This window comes from Magnusiomyces paraingens (assembly GCF_902498895.1).
Source record: "Magnusiomyces paraingens strain CBS 517.90 genome assembly, contig: contig1, whole genome shotgun sequence".
NCBI classification, from domain to species: domain Eukaryota; kingdom Fungi; phylum Ascomycota; class Dipodascomycetes; order Dipodascales; family Dipodascaceae; genus Magnusiomyces; species Magnusiomyces paraingens.
Genome location: NW_022474067.1, coordinates 5244652 through 5262499, shown reverse-complemented (window position 1 = coordinate 5262499; position 17848 = coordinate 5244652). Strand labels below are relative to the sequence as shown.

The 17848-nt window shown below is 39.3% G+C and overlaps 6 protein-coding genes across 6 annotated transcripts; 5 read left to right on the top strand and 1 right to left on the bottom strand.

Moving 5' to 3' along the window:
- Positions 1 to 69: 69 nt before the first annotated feature.
- SAPINGB_P001607 (uncharacterized protein) lies at positions 70 to 783 on the bottom strand (the record flags this gene model as incomplete). Its single annotated transcript, XM_031996328.1, has 1 exon — positions 70 to 783. One exon carries the CDS (start codon positions 781 to 783, stop codon positions 70 to 72), a length of 714 nt encoding a protein of 237 aa, XP_031852219.1.
- A 258-nt stretch (positions 784 to 1041) lies between these two features.
- Positions 1042 to 1893, top strand: SAPINGB_P001606 (uncharacterized protein; the record flags this gene model as incomplete). The annotated part of the gene is made up of 1 exon (XM_031996327.1): positions 1042 to 1893. One exon carries the CDS (start codon positions 1042 to 1044, stop codon positions 1891 to 1893), a length of 852 nt encoding a protein of 283 aa, XP_031852218.1.
- A 197-nt stretch (positions 1894 to 2090) lies between these two features.
- On the top strand, positions 2091 to 3425 carry SAPINGB_P001605 (uncharacterized protein; the record flags this gene model as incomplete). The annotated part of the gene is made up of 1 exon (XM_031996326.1): positions 2091 to 3425. One exon carries the CDS (start codon positions 2091 to 2093, stop codon positions 3423 to 3425), a length of 1335 nt encoding a protein of 444 aa, XP_031852217.1.
- Positions 3426 to 3823: 398 nt separating this feature from the next.
- SAPINGB_P001604 (uncharacterized protein) lies at positions 3824 to 5998 on the top strand (the record flags this gene model as incomplete). The annotated part of the gene is made up of 2 exons (XM_031996325.1): positions 3824 to 5550; positions 5617 to 5998. The coding sequence occupies 2 exons, from the start codon at positions 3824 to 3826 to the stop codon at positions 5996 to 5998; spliced, it is 2109 nt and encodes a 702-aa protein (XP_031852216.1).
- Positions 5999 to 9665: 3667 nt separating this feature from the next.
- On the top strand, positions 9666 to 14378 carry SAPINGB_P001603 (uncharacterized protein; the record flags this gene model as incomplete). Its single annotated transcript, XM_031996324.1, has 1 exon — positions 9666 to 14378. One exon carries the CDS (start codon positions 9666 to 9668, stop codon positions 14376 to 14378), a length of 4713 nt encoding a protein of 1570 aa, XP_031852215.1.
- A 1357-nt stretch (positions 14379 to 15735) lies between these two features.
- On the top strand, positions 15736 to 17403 carry SAPINGB_P001602 (uncharacterized protein; the record flags this gene model as incomplete). The annotated part of the gene is made up of 1 exon (XM_031996323.1): positions 15736 to 17403. One exon carries the CDS (start codon positions 15736 to 15738, stop codon positions 17401 to 17403), a length of 1668 nt encoding a protein of 555 aa, XP_031852214.1.
- Positions 17404 to 17848: the final 445 nt, after the last annotated feature.

Here is a 17848-nt window from a genome sequence, read left to right as displayed (position 1 = left end):
TATTTAATTTTTTTTTTCCACTAATATATACAAAAAATAGGACAAAAGATGAAGATGAAAAGAAAAAGTTTAAACACGTCTGGCACGAGGGGGTCTAACACCACCGATTCTAATCTTGGTGCCGTCAGTGACTCTGGTGACCAGTGGGCGAACGAGGTTACCTTCAGCACCATTGAGAGCATTGAGGAAGGCCTCTCTGCCCTTGCCAAAGTTGGAAAGGATGATTTCGAGCGGGTGGTCGAGGAACTCGCGTTCAGACATGAGGGCAAACATACGGGCAGCTGTTTGGAAACCAGCTTCGTATTCGCCCTGCTTTGTGTGACGGAAACCAAGGATACCGGCTGTGAGATTAATGCGGACATCCTCAAGAGGTCTGACGAGATCCATGTAACGCTCTTCCTTGGTGAGCTTTACGTAGCGCTTACCAACACGAACGTACTGGGAGGTAAGGGTCAGGATTGTGTTATTGGGAGTGAACTTGCAGTGTAGAACGTAACCGACACGCTGCTTGCCATCTTCAGGTTCTGGTGGAGGAGCAGGAGCACTGTTTCCATACTTGTTGGAGGTGCGCAGCGAGGGATTGCGGGTATTAGAAAAAGAGCTAGGCTTGTTCTTCTCAAGTGACTTGGCTGTTTCAAAGATGTTCGAGGTTTTGTTAGAAGATGACGAGGATAAAGAAAAGGGAGGAGTTCCGACAGGACCACTGGCAAATCGGGCAAGAACTCTGCTGGAAAGAGAAAGAGAAGCTGTCTGGCGAGCAGCAAGTGGTCTAAGAGAGAACATGGCTTGATGGGAAAGATGCTGGTGGTGGTGGTATTGACAGCAGCTGTACGGGCAGGACAAAAAAAATTTCACTCCAAAAAATGGGTGGTGATGGTGGTTGGTTGAAGGTTTTAGGAAAGGTTACCCGGCCGTTTTGACTTTTGGGTCCGAGGAATTTCATTTTTTTTTTTTTTTATATGGCGGGGGAATGAATGAAAAGCAGTTGAAACCAAAAAGAACGCCATCATCGAACACACTCATACAAAGAAGAAAAAAAAAATGTTTCGACCGACAATTGGAATTACCAGCAGACGAGGGATTGCTAGAGGAGTTACGGTGGTAAGAGTGGCTAGATGCTATTCATCATCATCATCATCATCATCATCATCGTCGTCTACTACAAAAGCCGGGTCTCCATGGACTCGAGGCTGGCGTAAGTGGGCGTTGGCAGTGGGGTTTCTGGGTGTCGGATACGGAGTAGGAGCATGGAATTTTGATCATTTTGGACCGAAACGCTCGCAGGCAGACATTGATGCCGAGCTAGATAAAGAGCCAGAATACAAGTACATTCACGGGCACCCGTATGTGAAGGCACTGAGGGCGGAGCAGGCCGAGACTGGGCGGTGGAAAGAGAGCCGGTACTACGACGCGGTGCCATTGTTGCACCGAGGGCACATGCTGACTTCTGGGTTACTGCGAGGCCCTGGGTACTTGACTGTTGAGCCGATCATGTTCCAGGACAAAACTGCAGGTGAAATTGTTGTGTTTTATCATGTGGGCAACAAGCTTGATGGGCATGATGGGATAGTTCATGGCGGGTTTTTGGCGACTTTGATGGATGAGGCACTAACACGATGCGGGTTCCCATTGTTGCCTAACAAGTACGGAGTGACAGGAACTTTGGAGCTCAACTACCGAGCACCTACGCCTGCCAACTCATACGTGATGCTAAGGGGTAAGGTTGAAAGCGTAAAGGGTCGCCGGGTGGTTTCAAAAGGTGTATTGTCAGCGCTGCCTGAATACGATGGTGATAAGGTGACGGGACCTGAGAACCGGGTTCTTGTTGAAGGCGAAGCGCTTCTTGTTGAACCTCGGTGGGCCAAGTATGTGGTGTGGATGTTACCAGGTTAGGGTTTTAAGAAGTGTCAATTTTTTTTTTTTTTTTTTTTGGAAATTTTAATTTTTGTTAGATCTGTTACATCACTTTCATCAGACAAATATATATACTCAAGACATTTAACATTGAAATGAGATTTTAATAAAAAAATAATATTATTATATTAATATTATAATATTAGTGATTTAATATTAAAGGAGTCAAAACATAAATGAAACGCGAGATACAGAAAAAAAATAAAGATAAAATACCGATTGCGGTAGTGAATGGACGGGGGCTTGTGTTTGATGTGCGGGACGTGGCCCGACTGAGAGCACAGTATCACATATGTGGAACACTGACCGGTGTGCTACCACAGTTCCCGCAGCAAAACGTGTTTATGGGCTTGCCATTGGAGTTGATGCCTGAAGAGGTCAAGTACTTAGTGGAAGAAGTAGATGGTGCGTATCTTGTTGATGATGGGCGAGTGCATGATCTGGCTCTGTGGACGTTTGACGAGAGAGATGAGCAAGTACTTCAAGAGAAGGAGAATGTTTTAAGAAGAGAGCAGGTATGGGCCCATACAGTTCAGAGTATCAAGAACCGTCGAGAAGCGTTAAGGAAGCGAGGGATTACTCAAAATGCAGATGAATCTTTGGTAATGTACCGGGACATGGCTTTGACGGCAGAAGAGGTCAAAATTGTGGAAAAAATGGAGGCAGCTGGAGAAGCAGCTGGGGCTTCTGGGGTACAGTTTCATGCGATTGCGACGGCTACTAACGAGAGGCCGGAACAGCTGCCTGCGTACAAGATGTACCGGTCCATGTACGGGACACGAGAGCGTTACGACCGAGAGCGAGCAGTGCGCCAAGCTGCACGGAAGGCTTCGAGGGAAGCTGCGCGCGAGGCGGCCAGTATAGCGAGGGACCAGGATGAAAAGGAGGAGGAAGGTGAAACTGAAGTAAAGGAGGTCTCTGAAACCGGGGTTAAAGGGTCATCTGAAGGGGTTAATTTGAAAGAGGAAAATAATAATGAGGATAAAGATGACGGTAAGGATGATAGTGAGGATGATAGTGAAGACGAAAGTCTTTGTGGGGATGTTGTTAAAGCTACAATGGACTCCCCGCATGTGATGGAACCTGATCCTGCAGCTTATGCCATCTACAAGTATTTCCAGCAACAGGTTCCATATGGGAATAGCGAAACCCCTTCTCCTGGTGAAAGCGTCGGGTACTACTTGTCGCCAGGTTTACGGTTTGGCGGGCAGTTTGTTGCGTATCCTGGAGATCCACTGCGGTATCATTCACATCATATTGTGACTGGAGTTGGGTATGATGAAAAGTTCAAAATCATGGACATTATAGGAGGTGGTCGTCTAGGAACAGCAGTAAAGAAGACATGGTTTATTGGTGGTCTTGATGAATGTGAGCCAGTAGTTTCTGATGATGATCTAAAGGAAACCGAGTTAAGCACCGAAGACCAAACCACTACGACGATGGCCAACAAGTCCCGAGCTCCGCCACCAACGTTCCATGGGTTCAGTGTTGAGTGGGCTGCATTTGGTTGATATAAAGTTTAATAGAAGAGAATTATTACATTATTATGTTAGTGACCTGCGCCAAACCCAATTAGGTTGTGTGCGCACTTGTGAAAGTAAAGCAGCCAGCGGAAATTCTTCCCAGCGAGTAAAACAGTTTTGGTGTGTTTACTACTTTGGTGGGTATTCAAATTTTAATTTTTTTTTTTTTTTTTTTTTTCTCTTATAAACTGCCAATCCGCCGCCAATTTGTGACCAAAATTTCCATAAAATCAAAATTTTTTTATTTTATTTTATTTTTTTTTTTAAACCCAGAATTTTTTTAAGAACAAAATATTTAAAAACCTTTCTTTTACTATCATTTATCTTATTCTTCTTTTTTTTTTTTTTTTTCTAATCAGCCTTGTCTTTTTTTTCTTCTTTAAATCATGCTGGCTTCGCTGACTTCTTCAAGTTCGCCGTTTTGGAACTCCTTTAAACCTAAGCCAAAGGAATCCGACGATCAGTCCAAGCAAAATAATAATCAAGATCACCAAAATGAACAAAAACAACAAAAACAACAATCTCATCAACAACTTCCTTCACAGCCAGAGCTTTTCCCAAAACATTCACAGCCTCTATTTTCTAAATACACCACAGCTAAACGTATGGCCCACGATGACGAAGATGAAGTATTCCCCTCAGCCATGGAACTCACAGTTCTCGGTGATCTCATTGAACAGCTCAAAACAATGATTGTAGAAGAAGTCGACAAACTACCCTCAGACACTCTTGCTACCAACTCTAACAATAATTCCAATAATAATAACTCATGTACAAATAATTCAAACTCTTCAGCATCAAATACAACACAAGTAGGCCGCTCGCCAAGCATGCGCAACAGGCCACGACCACTTTCAGGACTCGGGCTTGCAGGGCTTCAACAATCGCCCCAATCGCCAAAGCGACATCACTCTCGATCCCAAAGTCGATCCTCAGTCCTTTCTGGGGTTGATCCTTCTGCAGCTGCGTCGCTTAATGGCATTCTTAATGCTCACCGCACAACTGCACTTTACCCCTACTGCGAGGTTGTGGGTGAGCACACTTTAAAGCTCGCGGAAAATGCGACGCAATGGGGGTGGGCCCTCGAAACATTCCGTGCTTTGGCTGAAATTTATAAAGTGCTGGAAATTAATCTACTCGACAAGTGTCCTTGCGCATACATTCTGACCACAATGAGTCTTTTGGCCTGCAATATGTGCAAGCCCCTGGAGGCTCGGAGCGATTATGACAAGTCGGCTGTCGCGGGTCACAGCCCAAGTACTTGTTCAAGTAGCAGTAGTGCGGGGACTGTTACTGGTAAGGAGGAACAAAGCAACAATAACGTTTCTGTACAGAATAATCGCAGTAGCAGTAGCCGGTTGCTGAGCAAAAAGGATGTGGAGCACATTAATGATGACCTGTGCACTCACGTTCTGGGATACTTTGCAACTCTCGTGACTACAACAAGCGCACTAACCTCTTCAACAAGCTTGAATCTCATCCTCGGTCAAGCCGTTGGGTATCTTTTGGCCCACGTCCGATTGACTCCTAAATTTACAAAGACCTTTTTTGAGAATTTGCGCGTGTCGCAACGCCTCTTTTGGTACCCACGCAACCATTCTCTACGCCAATGGCGGCTCTATTGGCTGCGTGTGGTTATGGACAGAGTTCTTGTGTACCAGGAGTACTTGAAGCAGGCGTCCAGTAACAATAATCATTCTAATAATAACCAGCCTTCATCAGCTGGGCTCTCGGAAGACTCGTTTGCTGCATCCCTGAATGTTAACCTTGAAAATCTATCAGTTTCTGCAGACAATACCCATGAACGATCCGATTCCGTTTCTTCTTCTTCGTCTAGTAACTTGAGCTCTCCAGCCCTCAGCAGCACAACAACTGCAAGCACAACTGCAACTAGTCTTTTGAGTCCTGCTGTGGCCACCACAGCTGCCGCTAATTCTTCGGCGCGTGTTGCTGCGCACCTCATTCCGCGCAATGTTCATGACATTCCTAACAACAACAATCTTAAAAAGATTCAAGGAGTCTGTTTGGATGAGTTGTATCTAGGGGTCACGGAAGAAACCGACGAGATGCTGAAACAACAGGCCGATGCTATCTTTGGCATTCAAACTCAAAGGTAAATATTTCTTTTTCTTTCCTTGATTATATGGTAACTCTAACTTTGTTTTTTTGTTTTTTTTAGCAAAACTGAATACGTGTATCCAACTCTACTCGAAAGCGCAGAAGCTTATTTGTGTGCTCTGGATCATACTCCCAAAGACCTGTTACAAACACAGCGATCAACTTTATCATTGACTGCGGTTCCCTCAATGCCCACTGCACCCTCTGGAACTGCTGTGGCTGCAGCCATGACAGGAACCAGTCTTGCTGGAGTCTCAATGACGGCACAAGGTCTGGGATTACAATTCCAACAGCCACAACAGCAGCAACAACACTCCAAACTGGGGTTGGCCAGCCATTACCGTTTTGGAGGAGGCAGTTCAGGAGCTTCACCGACCCCTACACGGCCAGTATCAGTTGTTTCTGTGAATAGCATGTCTCCTCCTGCGTCTATTGCTGAGTGATTTTTTTTAAGGGGAAGGTGAGTCGGAGTATATTAGTGGTATATATTTTCCCTTGCAAAATTGAGCAATGGTTACTATGCTGCTAGGTTTTTTTTTTTTTTTGTTTTTTTACAGGGCAAGGAAAAAGGAGATTATTCATTCATTAATACGGACGACTCCCGGACCTTTTCTAAAGAAAGAAAGGAAGCTCTTTCAAACGGACTTTTATTCATTATTGACTCTTTTATTAATATTTTTCGCTTCTCATTTTAATCAATTGGAAACATTTGATGTCATTTTTTTTTACCTTTAATTATTTTTCTTGCTCTGGATTATTATTCTCTTTTTCTTTTTCATATAACATTTAAAAAAAAAAAAAAACTTATAGTAATAATATAGCTTAATATAGTATAATGATAATGAAATGACTTTTTTTTTTTTTTATAAAAATTTTCAAATTGCTTGGATCATTTGGAATGAACTAAACAAGAACCGTTGAATTGAATTTTTCCTTGTTTACTTTTTTTTTTTTTTTCTTTTCAGGGAATTTTTTCTTGTCTTGTCTTGTCTTGTTTGTTTGTTTTTTTGAGTTCAAGTTTTTACCTGAATGAGAAAGATAAATGTTTACTACTGCCAAAGGAATTGGTTGTTTAGCCAACGTTTGGATTCAAAATCCGGATTTGTTTTTGACAATGAGATATTCTGGGATAAAATAAGAAGAAGAAGAAGAAGAAGAAAAACAAAAATATTATTTTAAGATAAAAAAAATAAATAAAAAATAAAAAAATAAATATAAACATAATTACTAGAGTGGATATGTGCTAGTTTTTGATCTGAATGAAAAAAAAATAAAATAAAATAAACAAACATGCAGTCCAGATATAAACAAACAAACAAACAAATAAACCGTTTTCTTTTTTTTTTGTTAAAGATGTGGAGATGCATGAAGGGAAATGTAAGCGTACAAACAAAAAAAACAAATAATTAATCAATCAATTAATGATAATCAAAGATCATGTCAGGAATCGAAGATATTTTATTTATTTATTTATATTGAAATTGTTTCAGAAAATGGAGATGAAAAACAAAATAATATGAAGCATAATTCTGATAAAATTAAGCTTATGGAGCCTTGTTCTCCATACTTTCTTTTTAAGATTTAATGTTTGAGAAATGCCTTTGAAAAAAAAATGTAAGATTGTAAATTATTTTTTTTTATTCTTTAAAGGGGCATAAAAAGTACATGATACCTGAAATCTTTTGAAGGAACCTTTTTTGTTTTTTTTTTAAGATTTTAAAATTAAACCTTTTTTCTCTTTCTCTCTCTCTCTCTCTCTTTTTGACTTCTTTTTAACGTATATCGAGAAACCTTTAAATATCTTTAAATCAATTCCATTTTGAAATTAAAAAAAAAAAAGAAAATGCCGAGAACAAAGGCGGATAGAAATTAATAATTTTGTTTGTTATTTTTCCTTAGGAATGTGTTTTTATATGGAGAACTATTTAGACATTGGTAAGATAGATAGATGGCTTTGTGATATTTAGTGGGAATGCAGGGAAGCAGTAGGTTAGCAAAAATTCCAAAATCTGTGGAATTTAAAATTTAAATTTAAAAAACAAAAAACAAAAAAAAAATTGTTGCCTACAGCAAAAATTAAAACGTTTTTCTTAAACATCTAATCTTAGGACTTTTTTTTTTATATATATGTAAGAATTAGGGTTGAAAAAAAGTATCAGAAAGTTGAATATATCGAAGATTTAAATGTCCAACCATAAAATATTCCATTACAAAAGTTGCAAAAATGGAATATTTTTTTTTACTGTTCATATATATGCTTGGACCATTTTTGAAATGGTAAATTAATTGATTTACATTGAAATTTAAAAAAAAAAAAAAAAAAAAAAACTACCATCAGATTTGTATAAAATATTGATGAGTTTAATAATAATTTGAATCTGAAATTGATACTATTAGAACTTTTTAATAGGAATTAATACATAAAATTCAATGTTTAGTTGATATTTGATAGTGACATTAGATATTAGATATTAGATATTAGATAATAAAAGGACCTTTGAGGATATTTATGACGACATAAATAGGAACATGATAAGTTTATTAAGCTTGTAGCATTGGATAAATTCTACTAAATGCCATATAAAAATAATCAAACTATGCGCTTTGGTTGGATAAAAAAAAATAACAACTGAAATTTATTTTCAATAATAAAAAATATCTGAACCAATAGAAAAGTGAAAACCTTAGATGTGCTTTTATAAATATTTATTTATTTTCATTTCATGTAGCGCGATATATATAAATCTACTTTTTTTTTTTTTTGATTCATCATGTCTAATATGAGAAAATAAACTTTTCCATATGTTTTTTTTTCCCCCCTTCAATTAAATTGTTGGATTAGATTCAATTATTTGAATTTTTGTATGATTTTTTTTTTTTTCACAAAAAAAAAAAAAAACGTTTTCAAAGGGAAATAAAATGAAATGAAATAAAATAAAATAAAATGAAATAAATGTTCACGTGAACATTTGTGTCACGCACGTGGATATATATAACTTATTAAACCTTAAGACTTGGGACTTTAAAAATAAAAATAAAAATAATTAATTAAATTTTTCAATTACTTTTTTTAGACTAGTTATCCCCTCGACGGAACCTACATTTATGTTCAAATTCCTTTCTGGGGTTTGCAACACCATTAAATATATCTGCTAGACACAAATCTTTTAGGATAATAATAAAAAAAAAAAAAAATAGACATCATCTCTTAAAATTAGTTTTTTTTTTTTTTTATTTTTTTTTTTTATCTACGCACATATTTCATTTAAGGTCCTTTGATTAAAATGGATTGCCATTCTCTCACCCGTTTATTTTATATTCTACTCCAAAGCCCAGGATACATTATTCGGATCGTTGCTTTCCATCTGAATCATATCTAAACTAAACTAAGAGTTAATACAATCTCTTTTCTAGAAGACTTAAAATGCTCAGTCCCTTGTGTATCTCGGGATGAGCTAGTTTCAAACCCTTCAACGGGTTTCCCCTGAGCAATATTTTCTGTGACTTTCCAATGGGATTTGAGTTAATTCAGAATAAATAATCTTTGAAATCTTTATTTGATTCTTTTTTTTTTTCATCTCTTCAGTCTTCTTTATTTTTTCATTTTTCATTTTTCATTTTTTAAATTTTTCCTTCTTTTTTCTTTTTCAATTACTTTATTCATTTTTAATTTATCAATTATTAACCAAAAAAAAAAAAAAAAAAAAAAAAAAAAAAAAAAAATAATAACAATAATAATAATTTACAAAATTCCCAAATTTCCCAAAATCAAAATTTCAAATTCCCAAATTATTCAACTCCTCAAATGAAACCCGTTCTCATCCTGCCTGCACCAGCACCAGCAACTGCAGGTCCAAGTCACAAGTCTCATCTATCTTTTGTTTCTAAACGTCAAGTATCACGTAATCAAAACAAATCTGCTGACAAAGATTTGTATCTCAGCCCCACCACCACCACCACCACTTTTTGCTCGTCCAAAAATTTTATCACAGCCCGCACAGGGCCAAGGCTGTCTTTTCCCCTCTCCTGTATGTTGAAAGACTTTTTTTTTTTTTTTTTTTTATAACCACCACCACTTTTACGTATTTCTGCCATCATGGCACCCCTACAATGAACTCCACAAAGATATTCCCGCCAGCCCGTCCGGCGCCTTCTAATTCATCATCTACATCTAATCATTCTTCTTCTACTTCTACTTCATCTACTTCTACTTCTTCTTCTTCTTCGGATTCATCCATCCAGCAGGCTACATCAGCCGCTCCTCAAGCATCATCAGCTTCACTCTCGTTATTAAACAATAACCAAAATGACCCCTCTAATCTTCATAACAATCCTAACTCTTTTCTCCAAACAGGTTCACAAAATAATTCCATGGTTTCTTCAAATGGCTCTGCTTCAAATCCTGCTTCTATGATTGTTAAACCACTTTTGCCGAAACCATCTCATTCAAAGCAACATCAGCATCAGCATCAGCATCAGCATCAGCAACAGCAGCAACAGCAGCAACAGCAGCAGCAACAGCAACAGCAACAACAACAATTATATTCTAGTACAAAAAAGAGAACTTTTTCAAAAACTTCTCTAGATGATCATCAAGGCCCTCATCAAAATAAACGCCAAGTAGCAGAAATAACCAATCAATCTATATCATCTTCTTCGCCATCTTCATCCACTACAGTTCTCCCTGCAAATGACCCCAAGACAAATACCCTCAAGTCTTACTTGGCTTCATTTAACAAGTCAAACTCCATAGACCTTCCTATTGCCTCTGCACATGCGGCTCATGATTCAAAGCTTTCTTTTCTAGAAACAAAGACTTCATCCATTTCTCCTAAACCTCCAGATCTTCCTACAAAGCGCCTAGCAATTAAGTCTCGTCTAATCAACCCTTCAAATACCCAAGCCTCCTCTTCCTCCTCTTCTTCTTCCAATACCACTAGCATGGACCCGCGGGCGGCCTCCATCTCGCCTACAATGGCCCCCTCCATTTCTCCTACAATGGGTCCAGCCATGGCTCTTTCCATGTCGCCTCCCTTAGGTCCTCTCCATTCATCACCCTCCACTGTTGCAGCTGCTGCCGCTTCATCGTCTACTGCTACTTCAACCCATCACGGATCACATTCCTCTCCGAGACCCCGGCCGATTCGATCTTGCACCCACTGTCGCCAACAGAAAATAAAGTGCAACGCTCTTGAGGTCTTCCCTGCTCCCTGCTCTCGTTGTGCCAAGGCTGACCGTAAGTGTGTAGTTGACCCCCTCTTCAAGCCTCACAAAGGTGGCCAGGTCCAAAGTCTTCGTGATGATATTTCAAACCTCAAGCAGCAACTTGCAGCTCTTCAACACCGCGAGTCTATGCTTGCCTCGGTACTAAAAGAAACTAATCCAGATGCTGCTGTTGTGCTTAATCTTCAGCAACAGCAGCAGCAGCAGCAACAACAACAACAACAACAACAAAAACAGCAGCAGCAGCAGCAGCAGCAACAGCAACATCAACATCTACAACAACACAGGGAAGATTTTTCAGTATCACCACAACTTTCGGCCTCCGGTGCTACACATGAAGAAAATGAAGATGTGGATGATAGCGCCGATCTTAGCACATCCTCCTCCTCTTCGCCACCCTCAAAACCCCTCTTTTCAACAAAAACTGATGACGAGCATCGGGCTCAAGGTGTTCAGTCTACAATGGCTTCCTCCTCCTCCTCCTCCTCTTCCTCTTCTTCATCCTCAGCCAGCCAAAAACCCTTACCCATTTTAACTTCAGCACCATCTACTTCTGGGTCTTTCCTTTCTAGCTTACCGACATCCGCTGCCCAGGCAACCCAACCGACATGCGTCTCCGCTACCGCCCCTTCTTCTTCTTCTTCTTCCCACCCTTCTTCGTCAACCTCGTCAGCTGCTCCTAAACCCTCAACATCAACAACTGACAAACCCGACCCTTCGGACCTGGCAGACCCCTTAAATTCATCGACCCGCCATCGACGCAGCCACTCATCTGTTCAAGATCAACAAGAATCTTCTTCTGCTTCCTTATCATCGTCCTCACGGACTCTTCATCATAATCTTCATCTCCATCATCCAAACTCGTCTAATGGCCGAAACGGCTCTAAACCCCATAACTCAACGTCTTCAGTCCCCATTTCAGCGGCAGCATCCACCTCGCCTGCCATGCCTTCTTCTTCTTCTCTACCCGATAAGAGAAACTCCGGCGATCTTGACGATAACTCATCATCCTACTCGCGCCAAACCTCTGTCTCTGTGGCCTCCTCCATAGTCAATGAACACCCTGACTATGTCGTTGGTGACGTACGACTCTCCTATGACCAGGCCGAAGAGCTCCACCAGCGTTTCATGACTCAGTATCTTCCATTTCTCCCCATCATTCAATCTAATTCAGCCGCAGAACTTTATCGCCAGTCTCAACTGCTTTTTTGGACTGTTTGTCTTACAGCTTCACTATCCGAGCTTACGCCGACTCTTTACAATAGCCTTTGCTCGCTCATCAAACAACTTGCTATTGAAACATGTTGGATCCAAACTCCACGCTCTACTCACATTGTCCAGGCTTTGCTTATTCTTGGTAACTGGCCCCTTCCTAATGAAAAGGTTCTTGACGACTGTTCTTACCGTTTCATCACACTGGCCAAATCACTCGCCATGCAACTTGGCTTGCATCGTGGCAAGTTTATCTATGAGTTTTCTCGCACACAAGTCAGTCTTCCAGATGCCGAAAAGTGGCGCACGCGTACATGGATTGCCATTTTTTTCATGGAGCAAGTCTGGTGCGCCAACTTGGGGCTCCCGCCAAACATGCCTATGGATTATCTTCTCGAAGTTTCTCGCACTGATACAAGTCTCCCAAAATCTTTCCGCTCACTCGCATGTCTGGCCATGTTTTGCTCAAAGCTTGTGAACCTGATGGGATCTTCAGTCACATCTCCAGATGGTACTCTTGAACCCAAAAACCGGTTTTCCACCTTGGGTATTTTAGAGCAAGAGCTTGATCGCCTTGTTGGCGAACTTGGGACTGATGACGATGTGTTTGTGGAGATTTATTCCCTTTATCTCAAGATGATGATTTGTGTTTTTTCTTTTCTTCCGGAAACACCTATTCAAGACCAAACCATTTATATCATAAAGGCCTACCACGCTGCAACACGAGTTGTTACTCTCTTTAGCGGACTCGCTGAAAAGCGTCGTATCATTGAGTACCCTATTTACATTCGCCATCCAGTTTCACTTGCTGGTTTCATTCTCTTTCGCCTGCATCTGTCACCATTATTGCTTCCTCAATACGTGGAGAGTGCGCGCCAATCTGTTGTCACAGTGCACAGACTTTTCCGTAACATGCTTACCGCTTGGAAAGATGTGCAAAATGACATTTCGCGCACGGCCAAGGTTTTAGAAAAACTAAATTTTGTAATCATTACCCATCCAGAGTTGTTCACAAAGGCGCCAGGTATTGTTACACGCATGCGCTCGCATCTCACAGCCTCACTTTTCTACGAGCTCATTTGGGCAATCCATGAGGCTCGTCGCCGCGGTGGGCTTGGGTCTTCATCTACTCATACGGCTGCATTTGTTGCAGCGGCTGCCGCTGCTGTTGCTGCCAATAATGGTGCTGCTGCCAGTGCAAACAATATTCTTATCCCACACCTTTCATTTAATTCCATCAACTCAATTCCAGGAAGCCATGTTGATTCGGTCCCGCCATTACCGTTTTACAATCAAATTACAAAAGACGATTTTACAACGACAACTACAACGACCCCGAATGGAACTACAGTTACAACATTAGTGCCAACAAATACTAATTTGGCTTACAATGGTGCCAATAACAACGGCAATAATAACAATGCAGCAATCACTTTAGAACTTGGGCCAGATGGTAAACCTGTCAATACAACGCCTTTGGCAGGGCTTGGAAATCCGTCTACAATGCTGACCAAGGCTGGGCCTGATGTTGCCGGATCCATGGTGATACCCAGTGAAGGTGAAAATGGTGGTAATGCGGGCAGTGCTGGAGCCAATGCAGGTTCTGGTATTGTAGGATCTCGAGGAACAAATGGAAGTAATGTTATGAACCGCCAGATGTTCCCTGTTCCTGGTCAGTCATCGGTTGTTCCGCAAAGATTTAACATTTCTGGTGGATCGAGGAATCAACAGCAAACTTCGCAAGCAGGGACTCAAAATTTAAATCAACGGAATGTGCGCCAGAATTCTGTTTCTTCACAGGTATCTCTTATGCATCAGAAACAACAACATCAACAGCAGCAGCAGCAGCAGCAGCAGTTGCTTCAGCAGTTTCAGCAGCAACTGGAAAATCCAATCCAGTCATCATCGTCATCACATGAGGCGCAGTTTTCTCAAATTACAGGAATATCGCAGCAGCAATCATTACAATCGTCGGCATCTTCAAATAATATTTCGGGAACGTCTTTTGCACAACCTATGACATCGCGGGGACAAGCTTCTGCGCAGCAACAGACATTTTCTACTCAGCAAATTACGCAGCAGCTGACGCAGCAGTTGACACAAAGTTCGTCATCTCAGCAACCGCAACAGCCGCAACAGTCACAACATCAACAACATCAACAACATCAACAACAGCAACAACAACTACAGCAGCAGCAGCAACAACAGCAGTCAGGGATGGGAAATGTACAAACTCCTGCAACACCTGTGACGCCTTTTTATGGAACTACAGGATCGTCATCAGACCCGTTGCATCTTGATACATTGATGCAGGGTATTGATTGGATGGATTCTAAAGGTGATGATTTACTAGGTTGGATGGACAACCTGGATTTCAACATGTATTAAAAAATTTATTTTTGCAAATTTTAGCTATTCCTATGCTTTTTTTTTTCTTTCTATTCTTATTTTTTGTATATTCTAATTATTATTTTTTTTAAAAAAAAAAAGTTATTGTACTTAATATATATATATATATATATATTGATGTATTTTTTATAAATGTTTTGAAAACTTTCTAAATTTTTTTTTATTTTTTGTTGGTCGTATTATATAAAAGGAATAATGTATGTACCAAAAAAAAAAAAAAAAAAAAACAAATTACATGAGGGGGGGGTTAATTTTTTGTGTTCACAGTTCATTTTGTGCATTTTTAAAAATGTTACTTTTGAAATTAAAAGACTTATATTTTAAAATAAGATATAGGAGACATGTTTTTAAATTGAGGTATACTTTAGGGTTAGGTTGAAATTTTTGTGATTGAAATGGTTTAAATATTAGAAACTTTATATATATTTTAAATATTATGATTTTTAATTTTAAAGTAATAATATTTGAAATCAAATTTAAAATGTTTATTTCAAAAGTTTTAATTAACAAGGGGTTAGGGTTGAATTTTTTTTAATTTTTTTTTTAATTTTTTTTTAATTTTTTTTTTTTTTTTCCCCCCCATAGCACTTGCAATACAATTGTTTCAGGCTTCTTTTACCTATTTTTAAAATGGAAACTTGATGTTTGAAACAAAAAAAAATGATTCATAAATGTCGGACATTTTCATTTTAGAATAATAATTAATTAAAATTGAAAAAATTTAACAACAACAAAAAAAAAAAAAAAAAAAAAACGTGGTGGTTATTATTATTACCAGCTTCTTTAGTAATTTTTTCTTTTTTTTTACTTCTCTCTTTTAATAATTATTATATTATTATTATTATTATATTTGGTCTGGTACGTAACAATATCTTTTAACTAATTTCCTATTTAGGGAAGGTTGGCTGGGCCTTGACGTCATGTGTGCAGCCGAGCCTTTTTTTTTTTTTTTTTTTTTTTATCCACGGCACTTTGTGTGTTTGTGTGTTGCTGTGAGGACGGTCAACTTTACACACAAACACACACTGTAAACGACAACTTGAAGTTCCATTTGGAACCGCCTGAGGGAAAAAAAAAAAAAAAAAAAATTATATATAATTTTTTATCGTGTAAAAAAAAAAAAAAAAAAACTCCATCCATCTTATTCTCTTTTCTTTAACAACCATCTAACACCATTCTATTCTATTCTAAAGCCATTTCTTATCTAACTAAAGTCTTTTCCTTTTAATCTTTTATTCCAAAAAATAACCCTATCAAAAAACAATAAAAAAAAAAAGCACACAACCAACCCTCTTTGTTTTATTTTTATTTATTAATATTTATTTATATATTTTCTATGCGTTTCATTCAATTGCTGACTGCTACAGCAATGGCTGCAGCCCCACTACTGGCCTCACCCGTCAAATCTTCCAGTACTTCTGATGTTGAAAAGACCGCTTCAGAGGCCACAGAATCACCATCACCATCAGTCGTAATAACAGACACATTGTGTCGTGATTATCATCCATGGCTGTCACCGCTCCAAGCACTATTGTTGCCTACACACTTACATCTGCAGTTACATTATGGTAAAAGCAAAGACATTGAACTGGTGCTAGAAGAGTTTGACTTTGAAAAGAACAAGGCTGAAGAAACAAAGGAAGATACAAAAAACAAGGAAGATGATAGTCTGAAAGAGATTGAACAAAAGGAAAATCCTAATGACGATGAAAATAAAAAGCAGGAGGACAGTAATAAACCTGTATCACACGAAGAACGTATTAGAGTCAAGAGACAACAAGGTGGTGATGGCGGTATCTTTAACACAACATTATCATCGAGCGCTACTGAAACTGCCTCATCAAGCGATATATCAAGCAGTTCTATAGGTACTAGTTCTATAACAGAAACCACTAGTGAAGCTTCTTCCAGCAGTGAAAGTACCATTGCCAGCACATCAACCAATTCTGTGTCTAGCGATGTTACTTCTGGAAGTTCTTCAACAATTACGTCCTCAGAGACGTCTACAGAAACATCTGTGGCTGCCACAACCTCTCCTTCGAGTTCAGAATCAGGAAGTTCCGGAAGTTCGGACTCTCAGCAAAGTACAAGCATCAGTACCTCACAAAGTTCTGGTAGCAGTAGCTCTGTTGAAAGTTCTTCTTCAGAGGTTACTACAACCACTACTGATTCTGCTTCCGCTTCTGCCACGGAAACCAGACCGTCTACTTCCCCAATTACTTCTTCAAACAGTGTAGCAGCAACAATTACAACAACCACAGATACCTCGAGCTCTGAGCAGTCATCAGCATCTTCCTCAATTGATACTTCTTCAGCTTCCTCTTCAACCGATACTACATCCACAGATACCACAACAACAGAAACTGAAAGTAGTGTATCATCGTCTTCTTCAACTTCCACTGATTCTACCTCAAGTGACTCGTCAGAAACTTCTACTGTTTCTTCATCAACATCTACAGACACCACAACTGAATCTACATCTACATCAACGGATACTTCGAGTTCTTCAGATAATTCTTCGGCCACAACGACCTCTAATGAGTCCACATCTTCATCCTCCTCAGAAACCACCACTACTACGACAACTTCATCTTCATCCTCCTCCTCTTCTTCTTCTTCTTCTTCTTCGGAAACAACCACCAGTATAGTCTCCTCTTCTGAATCATCTTCTGCTACTACCACATCTCCTACAACTACAGAAGTTCCTGTAGTGACATCCTCCCTGTTCACTGTTATTTCGACCTTTGAGTCGTCAGGCCATGCACGTACCATTACCCAGGTCACTTACGTGCTGGTAACACGTACACCATCCCACACAGCCACTCAAGCGTCTGTCTCTGCAGGATCACTTCAAACCAGTGAAAATGCAGCGGCCAGAATGGTGGCTGTACCCACTGCTGGACCTTTGACTTTCCATGGGCACCACTCTACCGGGGCTTTGGCGCTTGCTGTTACGTATGTCGCTATTATTGCAGGGCTTGTGGGGACTAGCTTTTTGGTCTAAGATATCGGTTGTAATTGCTATTTTATTCTGGGTTATTCTTTATTTCAAATACACACACAACACAACAATGGCTGCTTTAACTTTTTTTTTTCTCTATCTCTCTCTTTCTCTTTTTTCATTTTGCATGGTATAAGGGAAAAAAAATTAGAGCATGAAAGAAAGAGGTTTTGTTTTGGGAAGAGATTTTTTTTTCTATTTTTGCATTGATAAAGTTTTGCCTCTTTCTTTTATGTTTTTTTTTTCGGCTCTTATACCCCCACATCTTATTCTCGTCTCTTATCCCTTTTTTTTTTAACGAAAAGTTTATCTCGCATTTTGGGTATTCAAATTGAATACTTGATATCCATTTCTTAATTAGATACAAATTCACATCCGCACACACACATTCCAACTAATACTACATTCCCTTTTTATGATATATCTGGTTTTCTTTGTTTTCTTGTCT